The sequence below is a fragment of the Centropristis striata genome, chromosome 11 (assembly GCF_030273125.1).
Source record: "Centropristis striata isolate RG_2023a ecotype Rhode Island chromosome 11, C.striata_1.0, whole genome shotgun sequence".
NCBI classification, from domain to species: Eukaryota; Metazoa; Chordata; class Actinopteri; order Perciformes; family Serranidae; genus Centropristis; species Centropristis striata.
The window spans coordinates 15252342-15271389 of NC_081527.1; the positions used below are offsets into that span (position 1 = coordinate 15252342).

Below are 19048 nucleotides of genomic sequence, written 5' to 3' on the forward strand. Positions count from 1 at the left end.
CGTGGCCCATGCTACACCCGTCTACCAACTTTTGTGAAAATTGGGCCAGCATTTCTTTTTTTTGGGATAGCTTTTGAAAGACATACAAACCAGCCTGAAAACATGATCTCCTTGGCATAGATAAATAATATATAGCTTTAAGATGCAAGTTAATTTACTCAAGTACTTATGTTTCTATTCAGTGCAGTAACTTAAGTAGTTAAGGAACATATTTCATGCTCAAATGCATGTATAACAGTATAAATAGGAATACAAAAGGTTTGAAGCAAATAAAAAATAACCACTTACTGTGATTTCTTTTTTTTCAGTGCAAGAGCAGCAGACCAACATTAATTGCAAGAAGTAATTTTGTGCATTTTTACACTGCCCTTTAAGATTTCATGCTCAAATGCATGTAATTGTACTGAGCGCCACCTCAAGTGAGGCTGCGGGCCGTATGCGGCCCCCGGGCCTCCAGTTGCCCATCCCTGATCTACAACATAAAATGTATTTTTCAGGTCAATAATTGAAAGCCCTTTAAAAGAAGCCATTTAGTACTTTTGATATGCACATGTTGTAGCTAATACGTCTGTGTTTTTACTGAAGTACAAATGTGAATGAAAGATTTTTACCTGTAAAGTTATTATGGTATTTTTTAGATAGATATATTTTAACCAGCTTTTTTACTATAAGCACACTTTAGGGTTGTCAGACTTTATTCTTTTAAAAGTCTGTTAGTTTAAAAGTCTTCTGGTTAATAGTAGACATATAACCCCCTTATAAAGTTGTTATGTTGACGGAGTTAGCAAATAATTGCCTGTTTGCACATCTAGCCAATACAGAGCAACATTAACATTCATTTGAAGTGTTTCTGTCTGACAAATGTAAATCAATATTCACTCTCCTTTTTGATCTGGTTTGGTCTCCACCAACTCCCAAGGGAAATATCTGACTCACTAGCTGTGAAATTCTCCACTGTGTTGTTGTTAACTTTGTCTGTCTGACATGTAGCGATGAACATATAGTTTACAGTGGGTTTATGAGAGCTGTTTTTCTGTAAAACAAGTGCAGATTGATCTAATAATGACCCTGTTTAGAGAGTTAAAGTCAACCAAAACAGGGAAATTGTGAGCCATGAAACCAAAAACACCTGCAAAACTGTGCATCAGCGATTTGTCAGTAGCCCCACCTGTGCTTTCTCCGTCACTTTCAGATTTTCCCCATGCCTGCATTTTCCTTCTCCACCTAATTCCTTTTCTTTTCTTTCTGCTCCAGTGTTTCTCTCGTTGCTCATTCGCCTGCTATTTGTCTTGTTCTTGCTTCATTTCACACTTGCTCTTTCTGCCTCCCTCCTTCCTGCGGTGTTCCCGCCTGCTTTGGGTTATAATAGTGTAGTACAAACACAAAAACATGCTGTCCTCATCATGGCTTCTTACCTTCTGTGCAAAAGGGTAGGGAAGTGCTATGGAGAATAAAGTGTGCAAATTTCTATTATATGTTTGGGTGATGATGTTTGACAGGCCTCTCAGGCAGTCTCACAGCTCGCTCAGCAGGGGGTTAAGTAGTTGTTCTCTAAATCCATCCGGCGTGGAGACCGATTTTGTATGATGTTTGATGATCGTCTGAGCGGATGAGCTTAAATTAAATTTACACAATCGCACATGGGCCCTACTCTAGTGATCTACATCAGATACCTTAAAAAAGACGAGCAGAAGAAGAATAAGGATGTACTAATGAAGCTTCTACTTCCCTCGATACGAGCCTAAAGACTTTTAGAAACAGAGGGATTGTGACTAATGCAGATTGAGAGCAGAATACTTCAGCATGACAGAAGAAGCAGATATGACTCTTGGCAGTTTGGCAATAAGGCTGACGAAGGGTTTGAAGGGAAGTAAGAGGGGGTGAGAACACAGCCATGTTGAAATCTGTGTCTGTGTGTGTCACTCATTTTTGGAGTGTGTCCTCCATGTCTGTGTGCCTGTGGGTTTCCCAAAATGGTTGATGCCATGTCACGCTTTGTAGCCTGTTGTTGGTGAGATAGCCCGAACATCTGAGGGGAAAACCACACATGCTGGACGGCGTACACATGCTTGCAGGCACAGACACTTACTTTCCTCCCCAATAGAGCTTTGTGGTGATCACCAAGCTGGATCTCCTAAGGGAAGACAGATAGACAGAAACATCAAAAAGTCATAAAAAGGACTTTAAATCCACCATGGTGTGCACCATGCAAGTGTATACATATCCTCCAGTGTACGATGGCAGATTTATCAAAAATGTAACTTATTTATTACAAAGAATCACAGATAGACCTTTTTCTCTGAACTCTAACAAGACATCTCCCTCCATAGAAAATCCACCATGCTTGTATGATCAATAATTTACACAGACCCAAAAGTTGAGGTGAGGACAGGCTGAGAGCTGCAATGACTTGTCGAGAAGAGCACTAGACATAACTGAGTCCTATCACAGTGTGGCAGGGCATGCAGTATAGATGTATGAAACTGATATTTTCTGTGGTGCAGATACAAGCTCACTCTCACAAGCATCTGCTGGCCACTATTCATTTGTGAGTCTCACAGGAAAATTACTTTAAGCTAAGAAAGGTGGGGTATATGCACAATATGCACCTTCTACCACCTTGACCCACCATATACAACGCATGAAAGCAGACATACATGACAAGCATCTTGCACACAAAACACCATGAGGCCAAAACTGGTTCAAGACAGTAGCAAATGCGGTAGTGCCATGAACCTGTAATGGCCAGCAGGGGGCGACTCCATTGATTGCAAAAATAATCTGTATTTTAAACTATTTAATGGATTGGATGTGCAGACATTCATGGCTATCAGAGGATGTAATAACTTTACTTATTTTTTAATTTTATTCCTCCTGCACCATCATCAGTTTAATTATGGTTTGAATATCTGCAGAAATAATTACATTTCCATCTTTCATTCATTATCCTTAACTGCTTTTCAGAACTGGGGTCGCTTGGGGCCAGAGCCAATAGAAGCTGACATTGGGAGACATATAGAGAGAGACAACCATTCACGCTCTCATTCACACTTACGAGTAATTTAGAATCACCAGATCAACCTAAGCTGCATGTCTTTAGACTGTGTGAGGAAGCCGGGAGCACTGGAGAGAACCCACGCTGAGACGGGGAGAACATGTAAACTCTACACAGAAGCTGCAAGCCGGATTCCAACTTGCTGTGAGGTAGTGTAGCACGTTCCCATCAGCTTGAGCTAATTTGTTTTTAGTGCTAATTAGCACATATGCTAAACATTAACATGCTAGCACAGGTCTAAGTACAAGTTCACAGAAATTTCTTCATTTGATACGACAAGCCAAAAAAGGATTTGGACACCCATGTTAGACACTAGAGCCCTTCCACATTTAGGGCAACAGTTTCCTGAAGGCCCTCTGTTGTTCAAACATGACAGTATCATCATTCACAAAATTTGTCATGAAGAAATGCTTTTCTAGATGGAAGAACGTTTCAGGCTTACAGAGATCCCTGACCTCATCCCCATCCAACACCTTTGGGATGAATTGTAATTGCAACTGTGAGCCAGGCTTTATCACCCAACATCAGTGCCTGACCTCAGTGTCCCTGTAACAACAGAAGAATGCATGTATTTTGGAATAAGATGCTATGGAACATATAGCCATATATTTTGTTGGCCTTTCAACATACTTTTGCCGTGTAGTGCACACAAACATACACTATCTAAAATCTATTCATGGATACATTTAGAATCTTAAGAGACAGTACTTTACCTCCAGCATTTTTTCTTGATGATGTTTCCGAGGATTATCTCTGCTCTGTAAAGAAGAAATAGGAGATGATGAGATTATATCTCAAGCTGCCAGTTTCTCTGAGAGCATGTAAGCGTGACTGTTATCTGCCACACATCTACAGCATGAATATCTGATTAAAAATCAGTAGGAGTACAAGATAAAGGATAAACGCCTGCATTGTGTGCTTGAATTTCACCAGCAACCTTGAAATTAATATTCATCTCCCCATACAGCCACATCCTGTCCCGCAGTATTCAGCGAGACAATGTCCAAGCGCATAAAGTTAGATTGAGCTATGAACATAATAGGGAGCCTCCAGTGATGAATAAGATTATGTAAATCACTTTAGAGTCAAGCTACCTTTCGTTTTTGGCCTCCTCAGGTAAATAATTCCCTGTTTGGGGCTACACCTTGTTAACATCTGGTTTCCTATGGGGGAAAAAGCTGACAAGGCCAGAAAATTGCTCTGATGGTGGGAGGTAGATAAGAAATCTGAGACAGCACTCACTTCCCCCCAGAGTAGACTTCAGCCGTGTCGAACAGGTTGACCCCACTCTCGTAGGCGATAGTCATCAGCTGCTCTGCCACCTGACCGGGAAAAAGAAAAATTTCCCTTCATAGACTCCAGGGTGGTATAAAACACGACTATAAATATTACCCCAAATTACACTTCAAAAAGGATGGGCTGGGGAAATTCCCACAAGAAGCTCAAGGAGAGTAAATCTCCTTTTCACTGAGAAACACATCACCAGGAAAAACTGTTCTGGCCGCTTGTTGATTAAAGTTGTTTACTGCTCAATATATTTCCCAGACTATTTTGACCTAGTTCTTGTGCTTGCAGTTTATTTAGAGCCATATACGGGAAGACCAGTTTGGTCATGATGACTTTGCCTGTCTGTACTCAGATGCTGTTTTGTTTTGGTGAGTTTGTTTGTGTGTCAGTTAGTCCCAGTGGTCATCAGGCAATGATGAGCTGTGTCCAATTCAGTGGCTTCCCCCCTTCCAGGCCAGATCAGGGCACTGGAAGAGGTCTTCTGCTTAATAACTTGTGACAGGTAGCAATAAGACCGGACCACTTGGCCTTGGTTGAGCCACCAGGGACTTAACAGCCTGCTGTGATATTGGGAAATTGATACCAGAATGATTACTGCGGTCTACTCACATTCATGCCATTATACAGCCAGTTACACTAAATTGCTCCCATGGGCGCTACAAATTGGGTGTTGTAAACTGTCACTAGTTGTTTTTGCAGGGTCTGAAATGATAGAAGCCAACATTTGCTCACGAGCTGTAATGACTGAATGATGGATTTGACATGACGTCTTACCTCATCAGAGATCTGACCTCCAAATGTTACCCACGTGCCTGTTGAAGGAAACATCAAAATCAAAATTTTGGAACAAACTAAAAAACATACAAGACCTTTTAAATGGTAAACCACACACAAAACCATTAATTATGACTTTGACATTTTGGCATGGACACATGAGAAAACATCCCTGTCCTAAAGCCATCACAGCCAAATGTCAGGGTTGAGCGTTCAAAAAAATGTTCACTGCTATAAAGGATTTGTTCTGTTGATGACGGCTTTCATGACTTTCTTAGGTGTGAGCTTCTATGGGCAAAATTGTTTAGAGCAGTAAATATAATAGTAGCTTTCTGTGTTTTATGTTTGTTCCTGGGGGGAATTTTTAGCCTGTGCATACATTATATTTGTGCTTGTCAAAATACATTTCCTCATTTGTCCCAAAGGTTGTCCCAGCTCCTGTCATTTGTTAAGTATTAAAGGAGGCTGTGTCAGTAACAGCAGTATTGAAAAGCTATCAATAAACATTAATGCATTAAGGGTCAAAATATTTCTCATTATTTTCCCGTTCTCGCTTCCCTCGTTTGACACTGGTGTGCCACAGGGATCTGTACTGGGAACACCTCTATTTGATAAAACTTTATATTTGGTCATTTTTCTCAGCTCATGAGTTTTTGTTGATATTTGTTCAAACATGTAGGTGCTTTTTAAACATATTTTAGTTAAACAGATGAAAATAACCTTTAAGGTCAACTCATTTACATCAATTTGTTTCTATTGAAGGATGACTTCTGTCAATAGAGTAAATCCATACACACAGATTGCACAAATGTATTGTATTCTTGCATATAGATACAGTCCTAGTGTCTGCTCCTTTGTCAAGCACAGCCTGGACACTGTTTTTGTTAGAATTGTATTCTCCTCCAAATCTCTTGTTGCCTAATCCTGCCACAGGCTGTTTATCATCATCTCACAATAATAGGAAATAATGCAGTGAAGTGTAGCAGCAGATTGGTGTAGGTTTAGTCTGATTTTTCTAAGCTGGCAATGGTCAAGCAAAAAATGAATCTACAAAATCATTAGGTGCTGCCCAATTTTAAACATTTTAGAAACCCACATCCTGTTTTCTTGCTTCACTCTAAGGGGCAGAGGGGTGGAGAAGAATCACTGTATTGTTAGAGTACACAAATCAAAGTTTGTCCTCTCTGCAGCTCTCTGATGACAGGTACTCCGGTTTTATATTTATGTTTTATTTTTTACTTCCTCATTTTCCTCTCATTATGTTTAAATCTCAATTTAAGAAATACCTCTCAAGGAGGCATTTTGTATATTTTGACGCCACCTTTCTTCTCCTCATTCTTTCTTTCTGGTCTCAGACAGGTTGGTGCAGCCTGACAGACAACACCTGTCATGTGTCAAAAGCTAAAAGAGACATGATAAGTAATAGCTGTATTGAAGCTATCAATAAACTCCCCTCTATCAGGGTTCACATTCAGTCTCAGGTCGTGCATGTGACAGGTCCTCTTACAGTGCCACACAAGTGAATACAAACACAACTGTGTCTACATGCACAAGCACAAACTGCAATGGTGCAGGGTATTATTATACTTTATTTGTCTCTGTTCGTCCTCCAAACGGCTTAGGCTGCATTTTTAGATTATTTTTATATTCTGTTGTCTGATCCTGTCATACGCTGCTCGTTGTCATCTGTTAAGAAATAAAGCAGGTTCTGGTGTGAAATCTATAGCCAACTGCACCAGAAGTGTAGCAACAGATTGTTGTAGGTTTAGCTTGATTATTGTAAACTGGCAATGGTCACGTAAAAAAATAAAATAATTATTACATGCTTCCCAATTATAGAGAAGACTATACAGCAGAGACAGTGCAACCCTGAAAGCGACATAAAACAAATCCTAAATTGACCAGTTTTGGGTGAAAATCTGTTTTCCTCCACTACAGAGCACAACAGTTAATTGGGTTCATGTTTTTGTTCTTTTACTTTCATATTTTCCCCTCATTATTTTTAAAAGCTCAATTTCAGAAACATCCCTAAGGTAAGCATTTTGTTTCTTTTGTCTTAACCTTTCTTTTCCACATTGTTTCCTATTGGTCCCAAACAGCTTGGTACAGAAAGACAGACAGATAACACCTGTTATTTTTCAAAAGCTAAAAGAGACTTGATAAGTAAAGCAGTATTACAGCTATCAATAAACTCCCCTCTATAAGGGTTCACATTTAGGTCAGGTGAGAGGTCCTCTTACAGTCGCCACACACACGACTGTGCATACATATGCATGGACTGCAATAATGTACTGTATTATAATACTTTCTTCAGAAAGAAGCAGTTGCAGCCTCTGTTCATCCTCCAAACAGCATAGCCCGAACACAGTCTTTGTTAGAAATTCGATATTCTTTTTACACTCTTTTTTTTCCCCTGTTGCCTGATCCTGTCACATGCTGCTTGTTGTCATCTCCCACTAATAAGAAATAATGCAGAAGCTGGTGTTGTCTGTAGCCAACTGCACCAGAAGTGGGAGCAGATCCGTGTAGGCTCAGCCGGATATTTCTAAACTGGCAATTGCCAATTAAAACTGTATTTTCTTTGAAATGAGCTGCTTTATCGCCATTATAATCAGTTACATAACTTGAAAGGATTAATTTGACATTTGGGGAAATTGCTTGATTGATAACACCACTAATATGTAGCTAGAAACAGAAGCTGGTTATCTTAATTTAGTATATAAAAAAACTGGAAATGGGGACTTTAATGTGACTTTAACAAAATCAGCCTCACAAAACCATTTAACCTCACTTATTTACACACCATGGTGTATTTGTATAATCCGTTCAAATTCAGGTAGAGGCTAGAATTTACCCACTGAACGTGAATATAGAACGTTACTGGTACACTGTGCAGGTGTCAACACATAGACGATTATGAACCTTGCTATTACGTGGTTGAATAAATATGAGGCCAAATTCAGCAATTATCTACTTTATAATGATCTAATTAATTGTGCAAGAAACGCTGTCTTAACCTAAGATGACACATTCAAACATAAAAAATAGCCTGGATTCTTGTTTTCGCCGGTCAAAATAATACATTAGTCTCCATTTACAGATTTAAAAAAAAAAAAGTTAATTATTGTTAAAAAAGGATATACGTATCACCATTTCTGACAGATTTTGTGACCCTTGAACAGAATTTGGTGAGCTGTTCCCCCATCATTGTGCTAAGCTAAACTAAGCTAGCACTACTGAGGGTCGTATCTTAAGTCTCATGAAAGCAAGTTAAACTACAGTTTATTATGCAGTTGAGATGACACCCACATAGATCTGAACTGTGTTGAACTCCACCATGAAATTCTCATATTCTTTGCACTCCTCCTGAAAATTAGAACAAGGAAGAATCAATGTTTTGCTCAAGGGCACTACTGCATGGCTGAGGCTTGCCAATATCAAGGCTTGAAACTAATTCCTTTAGGTTGAAGGATGGTTACCTCTTCACTATTCCTCCCTGTTGCTGAATGTGCTGGGGCTAAATCTTACTACAGGGTTGATTAAGTCACTCATTCACAGATTTTCCGTTGCACAGTATCTGCTGGACCTGGACAACACTCATTCCTTTGCTCTGTCAAGTTGTTTTGTCTTCAGAGACACACTCCTATCATGCAACACACACACACACACACACACACACACACACACACATGCACATACAATGATACAACCAGCACAAACACAAACAAGATATTAACTAAATTAATCCGTCAAGATGCATGAGGGTGTTTACCCTCTAGTGTGCATTGGATATGTGCGATAATTGAGCAACTTGTTTGCTGAAACCAGTGCTATTGATTAAATATTAACAGGGAAAATATTAACACTCTGCAAACAGCTTTGTGCTGCCTGTCGTGACTCTCCATACGTATAAAAGATGCATGAGTTTTAGAATGGGGTGAAATAATATAATAACATTTAAATTACTCCCCCCTTCTGCTCGGCTCTCCCTCTTTAAAAACACATACACACACAGATGAGTTGAGTTTGCACTTGGATGCTTATGAAATCATTAGACAATTGCCTCTAATGCTAATTAAATACTCACCCAGCCCCAGACAGGAGACACGCAACCCAGATTTCCCCAGGTTCCTGTGAAGAAAAACAGACAATGATTTAAAAGGAAAAACAGCATTGTTTAGGCTCAAGATGTCATCAGTCAAATGTGATTGCAATTAGTGTGCAGCTGTATTTTTTTGCTCGGGGCAAACAAAGATTTTCTGCCAAGACAAAGCTAAAATCTATCTTGTTTCCACATCATAACTCCAGAGACTGAAAAGAAATGACAGCAATTTTTCTATTGAGCTCACACAATAGGCAAAGAAATCAATTGTGCTTGCAGTATGCAGTGTTAAACAATAACAACCGAGGTTAGCTTTCATGTTTGAACGAGAGGAGAATCACTGAATATGAGGGTCACCTCTATCACACCTGCAATCATGAATAAGAACTGAAAGATTACAGGGGGAGAGGATACAGTTGATTTATTCCATCAATATGGATCCCACCTTCTTTGGAAGAAGAGGATCGCCCTATAAACACCCTGAAATGAATTCTACTCATGATAAAAAAAAATCTAATAACTGTTTGTACTGCTGCACTGGGGATTGTGTAACATATGGAACAGTATTAGGGTCATTTATAAGGGAATGAAATGAGGAGGAATCTTTTATTTTATTTTTGTATTACGAGAATAAAGTCAAAAATTTAGTATAAGTTTCAGGTATAAGAAAATATAAGCGTGAGATTTTATTTTAAAAATGTTTTTAAAATGACATTTCAACATTAAAATCAAACTTTTTTAAAAAGTTGACTTGATTGTGGACATTGCAGCTTTATTATCAAGATTTTGACATTTTATTGTGAATGGTCGGACTTTATTGTAACCATTTCTACTATACTCGTATGTCAATCGTAACACTAACTCAACTGAGATTATACTGTAAAGATAATGTCAAGGAGTTCAATGTTTTATGTTTTAGCCATTGCTTTGTGCTTCAATAAGTTTAGGATAAAATTAAACTTAGTAATTCATGCTAGCAGGGTTTGACACAGTAAGCTAGTTTTTCTCAAATAAATACTCTTGTATTTCTGTGTGTTTTATAATTGTTATTGCAGCTTTCAGTTTGCACACTGTAGCTTTATCCAACTTAATTCTAAGCTCATTGGCTTATTTATGTAAGGCCGCATAACTGAACGATTGGCCTTGTTTCAAGTCAGTCAGTACTGATACCAGTCATAGATAAAATTTAAATTAAAAAATATGCAGATCGATTAAAAATTCCACGTGATTGACCAAATTCTTAACGACCACAAATCGATCATCGAATAATTATTCCCATCCCTAGTAGGTAGACTACTTTTTAAGTGTTGCCTTGTGTTTCTTTCCCCTCAACCCTCACTCAATGACCTCTTCTTTTACTCTGAGCCCTCAACATCATCCTGCTGCAGGGAGCACTTCAGTCCTGAGGCTTTTTACTGTTATTGTCTTACCCACAAAATGCAGACAACCACGCTCCCTCTCAAGCACTGAGGTTCTATCATATCAGCATTTCTCAAGATAGCTCCTGAAACATCCACTCTTTCTTTCTCTGCGATCACTCTTCCTATTAACTGTGTACACCTCCTGATATGTCTCTCCTCAATAACAGTTAATTTATATCCAGCTGATCTGGGGCAATCCAATACAGCACTTCTGACTCTCATTAACACAATGGAAGATAAAAGGCGTCAGAGTTCTTGCCACCCTCGACTCAGAGTCTCAGCGCTCCACTTCACATCTAGATTTTACAATCTGTGCCACATCATGTCCAACTGAGAGGGGGACTCGTGTTGTGCAAGTGTTTGATGACTTAACACAGTCGATAACAGTTAAAGCAGATTGTTCTCCCTCCAGCCACCACAGGTGTCTTCCCACAGAGTGATGCACATGGACCGTAGGTGAAAGAAAACTGCGTCAAGGTGATGCACAGCCCTGCGAGGGCAGCCATCTGATGCAGGAAACGATTTGAAGCACAACACTGTGAAATTAAGACACATTCGTTTGACAGAGCCATCAAGGCCACATGCACACATACAGAGCCACACACTTCATCTTAAGAGAATATGTCTTAACACTTATTTCTTGACATAGAAGCAACCTCCAATTATGGTCCACGGATTGTGCCTTCTGCTTGGTTTTGCAGGCATTTACTCATTACAACGAATGAGGATGTTAAAAAATGCCAGCAGTGGTTTTTCTCGTGCCTGACAACTAATGGCCTGTGCCCGTCGAGCTGAGGGCGGACTAATCCGAGCCCGTGCTATGTAACTGTGCCCTCAGCCAATTCAATTAGGTGTTTAACATGGGGAAGCATCAGTCATCGTGGCAGTAGTTCAGCTGAGCTGCCAGGAATAAGGAGGAACACGTATAAAGCAAAGTGTTTGCATACAAACATTTGATCTGGTATGGATTCTTTGATGTGTCGTGTAATTAAGGCAGTGATGGTGACATGACAGGAGACAGATCTCTCTGCAGTCACAAACCGTGGGATGCGTTCTTGTCTCTGATATGGTGGAGGAGTTTGGATATTGTGTCCTCCGTCTCTCTGATGTATTATAGAGTGGGAGCTCTGATCCATGAAAGTATGGGGGAGGGGCTGTACTGTAGGTTAGAAGTGTGAAACTGACTGAATCTGTGTGTCTGTTCGGTCGGGGGGTTATCGGGGACAAACCGAGCTGATGATGGGGAATGTTCACTGCTGCAATTATTGCAGGGAGAAGCACACTTAAAGGGACAGTTCAACCCAGAATACAGCAATACCGACAGTGCTATTTATTCTATCTAGATACTATTTATTAATCTAGATCAATAAATAGTTTTAGAGATATTGACTTTAGAGATGTCTGCCTTCTCTCAAATATAATTACTATTATGAAACAACCTTGTTGTGAGCAGTTATAATTCTTGTAATTCATTCATTATCTTTCATCTCTTATCCGCACTCGGGTGACGGGGGGCTTGAGCCGAGAGGCGGGGTACACCCTGGACAGGTTGCCAGACATATAGACAGACAATCATGCTCTCATTTACACCTTTAGAGTCACCAATTAAACCATGCATGTTTTTGGACTGTGGGAGGAAGCCGGAGTACCCAGTAAGGACCCACACTGACACAGGGAGAACATGCAAACTCAACACAGAAGCACCGGAGTTGAACAGGCAACCCTCTTGCTGTGAGGCAAGAGTGCTAACCACTACACCATCATATACGCTAAACTATATCTTGACTGCCATATTATTGTGCAGAAAGAAGCGTGCATGGATGAGAGGCTAGCTCCGCTAGCTCCAGCCAAGGAGGATGTTGCTGCATGTTGCTGCCTCTCATCAAACTGCTCACAACAAGGTGTGTGGCTTATCTTTAGTAACTGGGTCATGATTTCTGGAAAGAGACATTTCTGCTGAGTTTTCCAAATGTATTTTTTGTGGCAGTTTGAGCACCACAAGCCGAGTGCCATGTAGTTTCATAATATTCACGAGAATGCAGACATCTCTGTTGCCAATATAATCTCACACCAAAACAATCTATAGTAAGTTGATAAATAGCACTACACATATAGATTTTATTTTGGGAGGAACTGTCACTTTAATGCCCCAGTTGTAAATTAAAAAGTCTTCATTGAAACTGTTTCCATGTTTACAGTGGCGTGTTCATGCACACTATCTACACAATTTACAAGCCTGCAGTTGCATGAATGTTCCATTTCCAAGTAGAGCTGTCTGTCTTGGACAATTGCTAAGTTGTTTTTTGAGATCCTCCATAAGCTATATTTGCTGTGTTTGTGTGATGCTTTAAATGCATACAGGATGTCTTAATGATAGGAGAAGAACAGAGCTGACGTTCAGCTGGCAGAGAAGCCGCCTCGCTGCTGTATTCTTGTCCCCAGTGGAGCAGCAGCATCGGCCATACCTGATTATTAACCACTCAGGCGACTATAACACATTAATAGATCTGCCCAGGTCTGGGAAGTGGGTGCCGGGCAGCGGAGGCACGTTGCTAAAGAAGCTAATGATTCAGGGGATTACAGGATGTCATTTGCAACAAAGGGACGAAAATGAACAACTTTGTGTTTAAGAGAAAATGGGTGCTTGTGTGTGCATCCTGGAGAGAAATATAGGGCTGCTAGGATGCAGAGGCGCAAGATCTTTATATTGTATTGTAAACGATAAGATAAATACACCCTGGAAAGGACAATTTGTCTGTACAAACCTGCACGTAAACAACTTTGCAAGCCAGTGAGTGTGGCTCGGTCCCTCATGCTTGGATGGTGCCCAAAAGAAGCCTTGAAGTAAAATGACAAATGAGTCATTTGAAGACGCCCCCTCACACAAACCTGTCACCGCTTATGAACATCCTGCGAGCTGCTACTGTATGTAGCTCGTTTCTATTCTTAGTGGATCCCCAGTTGAAATAAAAAAAAAAAAATCAAATGAACATCTGGCTACATTTATTGTGCTTAAATCTTGGGAGGAAAGACCTCTTATTGTGGGAGTTTGTTTTCTCCCTGGAAAGCACCTATACAGTTCTCAAGTCACACCCGGGCATTTCTTATATTTTATTGCCTGATATTGGATTGCTCAAATCAATATTTGTCAGCTAGCACTTGTCAAGGTTGTGAGTAAACAGATAAAACTCCTCACTCGCAGGGGATTAATGTAGACTAAAGTAAACCCACACAAGCCAACCTTGATGGGCGGAGGGATTAGACAACGCCCACCTCCTCGGTTCACACCGCTCTCCTGATGGCAACCATAATGTTGTTATCAAAATAATTCAGTGCAGGGGAGATAGGCGGGTCATATTCTAAATATATCAAAGCCAGGGCCTGCGTGGGCGGGAAGAAAGAAGGGAAGTGAAATCAAGCACTTTGAGGGAAAAAATGAATAGATTAAGTTTGAAGGAAAAGCTTCAGCAGAACTGCTTGGGGGGGGAAACTGATGGAGCCGGAAGCAGGGCTCTTGGTTGAATCTTGGCCAATGCCAGGCGAAGGGAAAGGGATGGAGGAGAGAAGGAGAAGCTATAAAGAGAGACAGAAATCAAGAGACACTTGCAAGCGACCGAGGCTTGCAGAGTTGCAAGTCCAAGCCCCAAGTCTAGGCAGATCAAACGCCCTCTACAGATAAAGCATTCTATATGACACAGAATGGGAAATAGGAAATGACAGCTGGCTCCCTACAGGCCCCTGCACAATGCGCATGTTTGCATGGTGTGTGTGTGTGTGTGTGTGTGTGTGTGTGTTTGTGTGCGCAATAAAGAGCCAGAGTCTGGACATGACTTTTTGCTTTGTTTTTCCACAGGGCCGAAGTCGACATTGTTTCAACTCCTTTTCATTTTTATGCACACTAACTAGGGCAAACACTCTTATGTGCTCACACACTGTTATTTTTACAGTGATATGGAAGGCTATTCAAGCGCTCGGACATTTGTTTTTTTCCAAACCAAATCTCACACACAGTAACTGTGCTTTTCGGCAGAGACACATGATTGAAGCTAGTGGCCTGTGGGTTGATCCTGTATTGAAAAACATGTGGGCAGATCTGAAGTGGTTGATTCAGAACGTTGGAGAGCTTAGCAATGTGGGGAAAAAAAATCATGTCATGATAACTGGAAAATCTTCATACAGTACTGATAGAAAGTATATCACAGTATTTTTTTTAGGTTAAGTTTCTGTTCACTGGCATACAATTGAAAAAAATCAAACTAAAACGTTGTTTCAAATTTGCCTTGTAGTGTTAATGCAACACCACATATCAATTATGATAAAAAAAAAAAAAGTATTTTGCCAAGCCTGAATTTGTGATGCAAACTGTCTTTTTGCTGATTTTGCAGGATTTCTGTCAGTGCTGTCTCCTGAAAATGATGCTCCAATACAACTGCATTGTCAATTACATTTTCAGGGAAATGTCTGTTCTCCCAGATTACATCTGTTTTGTTTGAGTATCTTAAATATGTTTCAAATCAAATGTTTCGGGAGGAGATCGAGAATTGGTCAAACAAACAAGGGACTTTCACCTGCTGTGTGAAACCAAACGTCAACACTGACTTATTTTAAGTTATATACATAGAACCACAATCTTTCCCTAAAATTAACCAAGTGCTTTTGTTTAATTTCACAACATTTTTCATGTAACTGTGACTATAATCTAGGAGAAAATATGCTTTCCTCAAAACATACTTGAGAAGCAGTTTTGTTGGATGGGCTGTTTCTGTGGGGTCAGGTTCAGCAGTGTTGCCTGATAATAAGTGAATTTGTACAAGATGTTTTCCCTCTATATGATGAACGATGAATGATGCCAAAATTGTATGATAATTTCACCCCTTTATCTGGCTCACGGAGGATGTGGAAGCCACATTCAAGGACTCGGAGGTGGAGCTCAAGTTTTTCAGTGAGGTATCCTATGCTATTTGAATCCACCAGAATCACCAGAACTGTGTTGATGCAAATTAAAATAGGACTAAAATTATGCAGTTGAAATTGAGCTTTGTAATAGTAGGCAATTATAAAAAATCTGATGAACACATACGGTTAAAATATGTGTTAAGTAAAATTACATTACATTTCTCTCGGTTATAACTCTTGTATGATACTTTTCCTCAATATACAATAATTTTTATCCACACTGATACAATAGCTTAACATTTCCCCCATGGCAAATGACAAGCTTACTATAATAATAAAGAGAGATGGGGATATCTCAGATTTCACAGGTAATGTTTATCTCATTATTTCATGTTTTGCTTTTTTCAGCCCAGCCAGCAAGAATGTGTGTGTTTTTAATTTAGTAATTTTATTGTAGTAGGGCCACTGTTATGCACATGCAGCAGTGTTTTCTTTCACTTTTATCACTTCCAATGATCTTTGTGATTACAGTCTGTTTACGGAGGCCACTTAAGGAGAAAGAGCCAAGATTGCACTTGCAAGGCAACACTATTATAAAACCATTATGCTCAGGGATAACCGTTTTAGTTGTGACCTTTAATTAAAATGCAAAATCCATGCAGAACATCCTGGCTGTTTAACTGAGAGATTGGGCGTATCGTATCCTTGGGGGCTTGTTTGGTCTTTAGGCAGAGTGCAGCTACATGCCACAAGGCTCCTGTTGTGCAACACCCTGGCTCATATTATTAGATCTACACATCTTATAAGGACGGCCAAGAACTGAACTCAAGTTAATGATGTTGGAACATAAAACACATATTCTGTTGTGGGGTGATAAGGGTTTTAGATGAAAAACTGGGTAAAACAACAACCAAAAAAAGCAAGTGAGAGAGCTGGGTACACGGTGCCAAACAGTGTGTCTCTGAGTAAAAGCAGCATGATGGGTTTATTTGAGTGCAGACACGCATCAAGTCATGCGAACACACACGCATGTATGCACACGCAGGCACCTGCGCATGCACACACTGCGTTCGCTACGAAACACAAACATAAACACACAGAGAGCGACAACAAAGCAAATTATGATTTATGTTGCAGCCTGACAAGTGCCACAGCTGCAGAATATCTAACGTCTTTCTGTGGACAGGCACATAGAGGTTGAATCAGTCGTCACAATGCAGCGGTTATAAACTGCAGCCCTGTGTATAATCTTCAGTCACATAAGCCTCACCTTGTCTAATTGCTGACTTAAAACACACCTGCAGTGTATTGCCTATCAAACAACTGTAATGGAACTGAACTGATTAAAGGCAAATAATAACAAAGTACCTACTGACAAGAAAAGACTGCATCTTCGACAAAACGATAGCGACTCACACCAGTGTTTTTGCTTTAAGGTTTGATAGCCCATTGGTTTGTTAAATTGAGGGACTGAAAAGAGGAAATTATTTTTAATTAATAAAATCAAGCTAGAGGCTCAGCAGAGTCATCCATGGCTGCAAAGATGGCATTAGCTGTGGGACTGCTTCACTCAAACAAACAGGATGGAAACTCTTCAGGTTTCTTTCAAAACTTTCATTCACTCAACTCTGTGTAACTGTGCAAGGAGACAAAGAGTGAATACCCCAAAATGGCCAGTATGAAACACATACAGCACTGATTAAAAATGACTGTATCTTTTCTTTTTTTTTTTACTCAAATTTTATTAAATGACTGTAAATTTTCAAGTAGTAAGTAGTAAGCATCAAAATTAAAGTTAAACTGACAAATGTTCAAGTGCATGATTCTGGAGGAAATCACGCTTTGTAGTGTTCATGTGACACTATATACCAATCGACATACAAAGAAAGTGAAACGCTGTGCAAAATATAATAAAAATCCAATGCAATGATTTGTAAATCCTTTGTGACCTACATTAATCTGCATATAGTACAAAGAAGATATATCTAAAACTCAAACAGTGATACATTTAGTTTTACAAAATACTATATGCGCTATACTATATGCGCTGATGCATGCAGTGCAAGTTTTTTGGAAGTCAGGGTTGTAAAAACACCTCTCTAGTGACAAACTTTGTACACATAAACATCAGTTTAGGCAAGGTCAGACATTTTAGGGGTGATAAACATGGAGGAGGACTTTCATATGGCTATCAAATCTTGCCAAACCCTAATTTCTGATGCAAACAAGCTATTTCGTGTGCACTCAAACCCACCACACACACACGCTCTATATGCCTGCTCTGTGCATTACTCACACTGTCAACACACAGATGTATACACAGCAGAGAGTGCCTCCCTCTCTGCTGGCCGCTGATAAGCCAGCATCCGAAGGAACGGACAGAAGGGATTTTTGCATGCCCATCTGCAGCGCAGCCCTGAACCAACAGAGTGGAATCTTCTCCAAACCTCCTGGACTGTCAAAAGGCCTTCTGCTGCCTAATGACCGTTATGAACATCAATCCAGACGACCAGGGGCTCCCTACCAGGAACCAGAAATAATCTGCGCAATTTGTGAATCCTGCAACAACAGCATGTTTTGTTGCATCACATATTTTGGCGAGCAGTGGGTTTGTGTATTATTTTAAGAGCCAAAAAAGAGGTCAAAAAGCATCGGAAGGCTGCAAATAGGGGACACCACAATTCATCAGACCTACACTATATTTGGCTACACTATACAGTATATCACCATGACAACTAAAATGCTGCGGATAGTGGTATTATTAGTTTATGCTCGCTCGCTCTGCACACTACATCTCCTGCTTCAACTTGTTACGCCTTCAGATTTTCCCAGTGCGGAGCCTCTACGCCGAACACTTCTAATGCATACATGCACTCATGTATGTAACGCAGTGTGCCAATACATACGCCCACAAACACACAAACGCTTTGTGCAAAGGCGCTTTCATTTGTTGTCGCACAGAGAAAACTTCAAAGGGTTTGTACAACACAGATTTACTTGTGGACTTGGCTTCTCCTCAAGAGAAAGTGATTCCCTGTCAGCAGGCAATACAAGCATCTAAATCAACCAAACAGCTTTTTGTCAGTGGTTTGGAAAAAGAGGGAGGCAGAAATACAGCACTGGAAGAGAGAGGGACATAAACTATCAGACAAAAAAGAAGCAGAGCGATTTCACCCAACATGTGCCTCTCTGTGGTGGAAATAAGGGATTTGCTGAGGGCTTGCAGGAAGCTTTATCGCTAACATCCTCCACCTGTTTTTAGAAAGAGCTACAAGAACGAGCAAATCCTCATGACACAAACCAAAATAAACACTTTTTTGAGGCCCTGCACTTTTGCGTCACTCCTGCATCTGTACTGCAATATTTTTGTATCAGTTGCTCTCAAGGCAAACAGAAACAGCACTGAAACAAGTATGGCATCTAAGTTAAAATGAGGGAGTTGAAAAATGCAATAGAAATTAAAAATGTATCTTCTCAGTTAATGGAAAAAATCTTTTGTGAATGTTGAACCAG

At 40.0% G+C, this 19048-nt stretch overlaps 1 protein-coding gene across 4 annotated transcripts in view; it reads right to left on the bottom strand.

Annotated features, from left to right (window-relative positions):
* kcnab1b (potassium voltage-gated channel subfamily A regulatory beta subunit 1b) overlaps positions 1–19048 on the bottom strand; it is a 42290-nt gene that overhangs the window by 14791 nt on the left and 8451 nt on the right. For all 4 annotated transcript variants that reach the window (XM_059344615.1, XM_059344614.1, XM_059344613.1 and 1 more), the window contains 5 exons: positions 9204–9247; positions 5117–5154; positions 4298–4377; positions 3769–3813; positions 2090–2134 (listed from right to left, as the gene is read on the bottom strand). In XM_059344615.1, coding sequence (XP_059200598.1) covers positions 2090–2134; positions 3769–3813; positions 4298–4377; positions 5117–5154; positions 9204–9247 — 252 coding nt within the window. The remainder of the gene's footprint in view (positions 1–2089; positions 2135–3768; positions 3814–4297; positions 4378–5116; positions 5155–9203; positions 9248–19048) is intronic.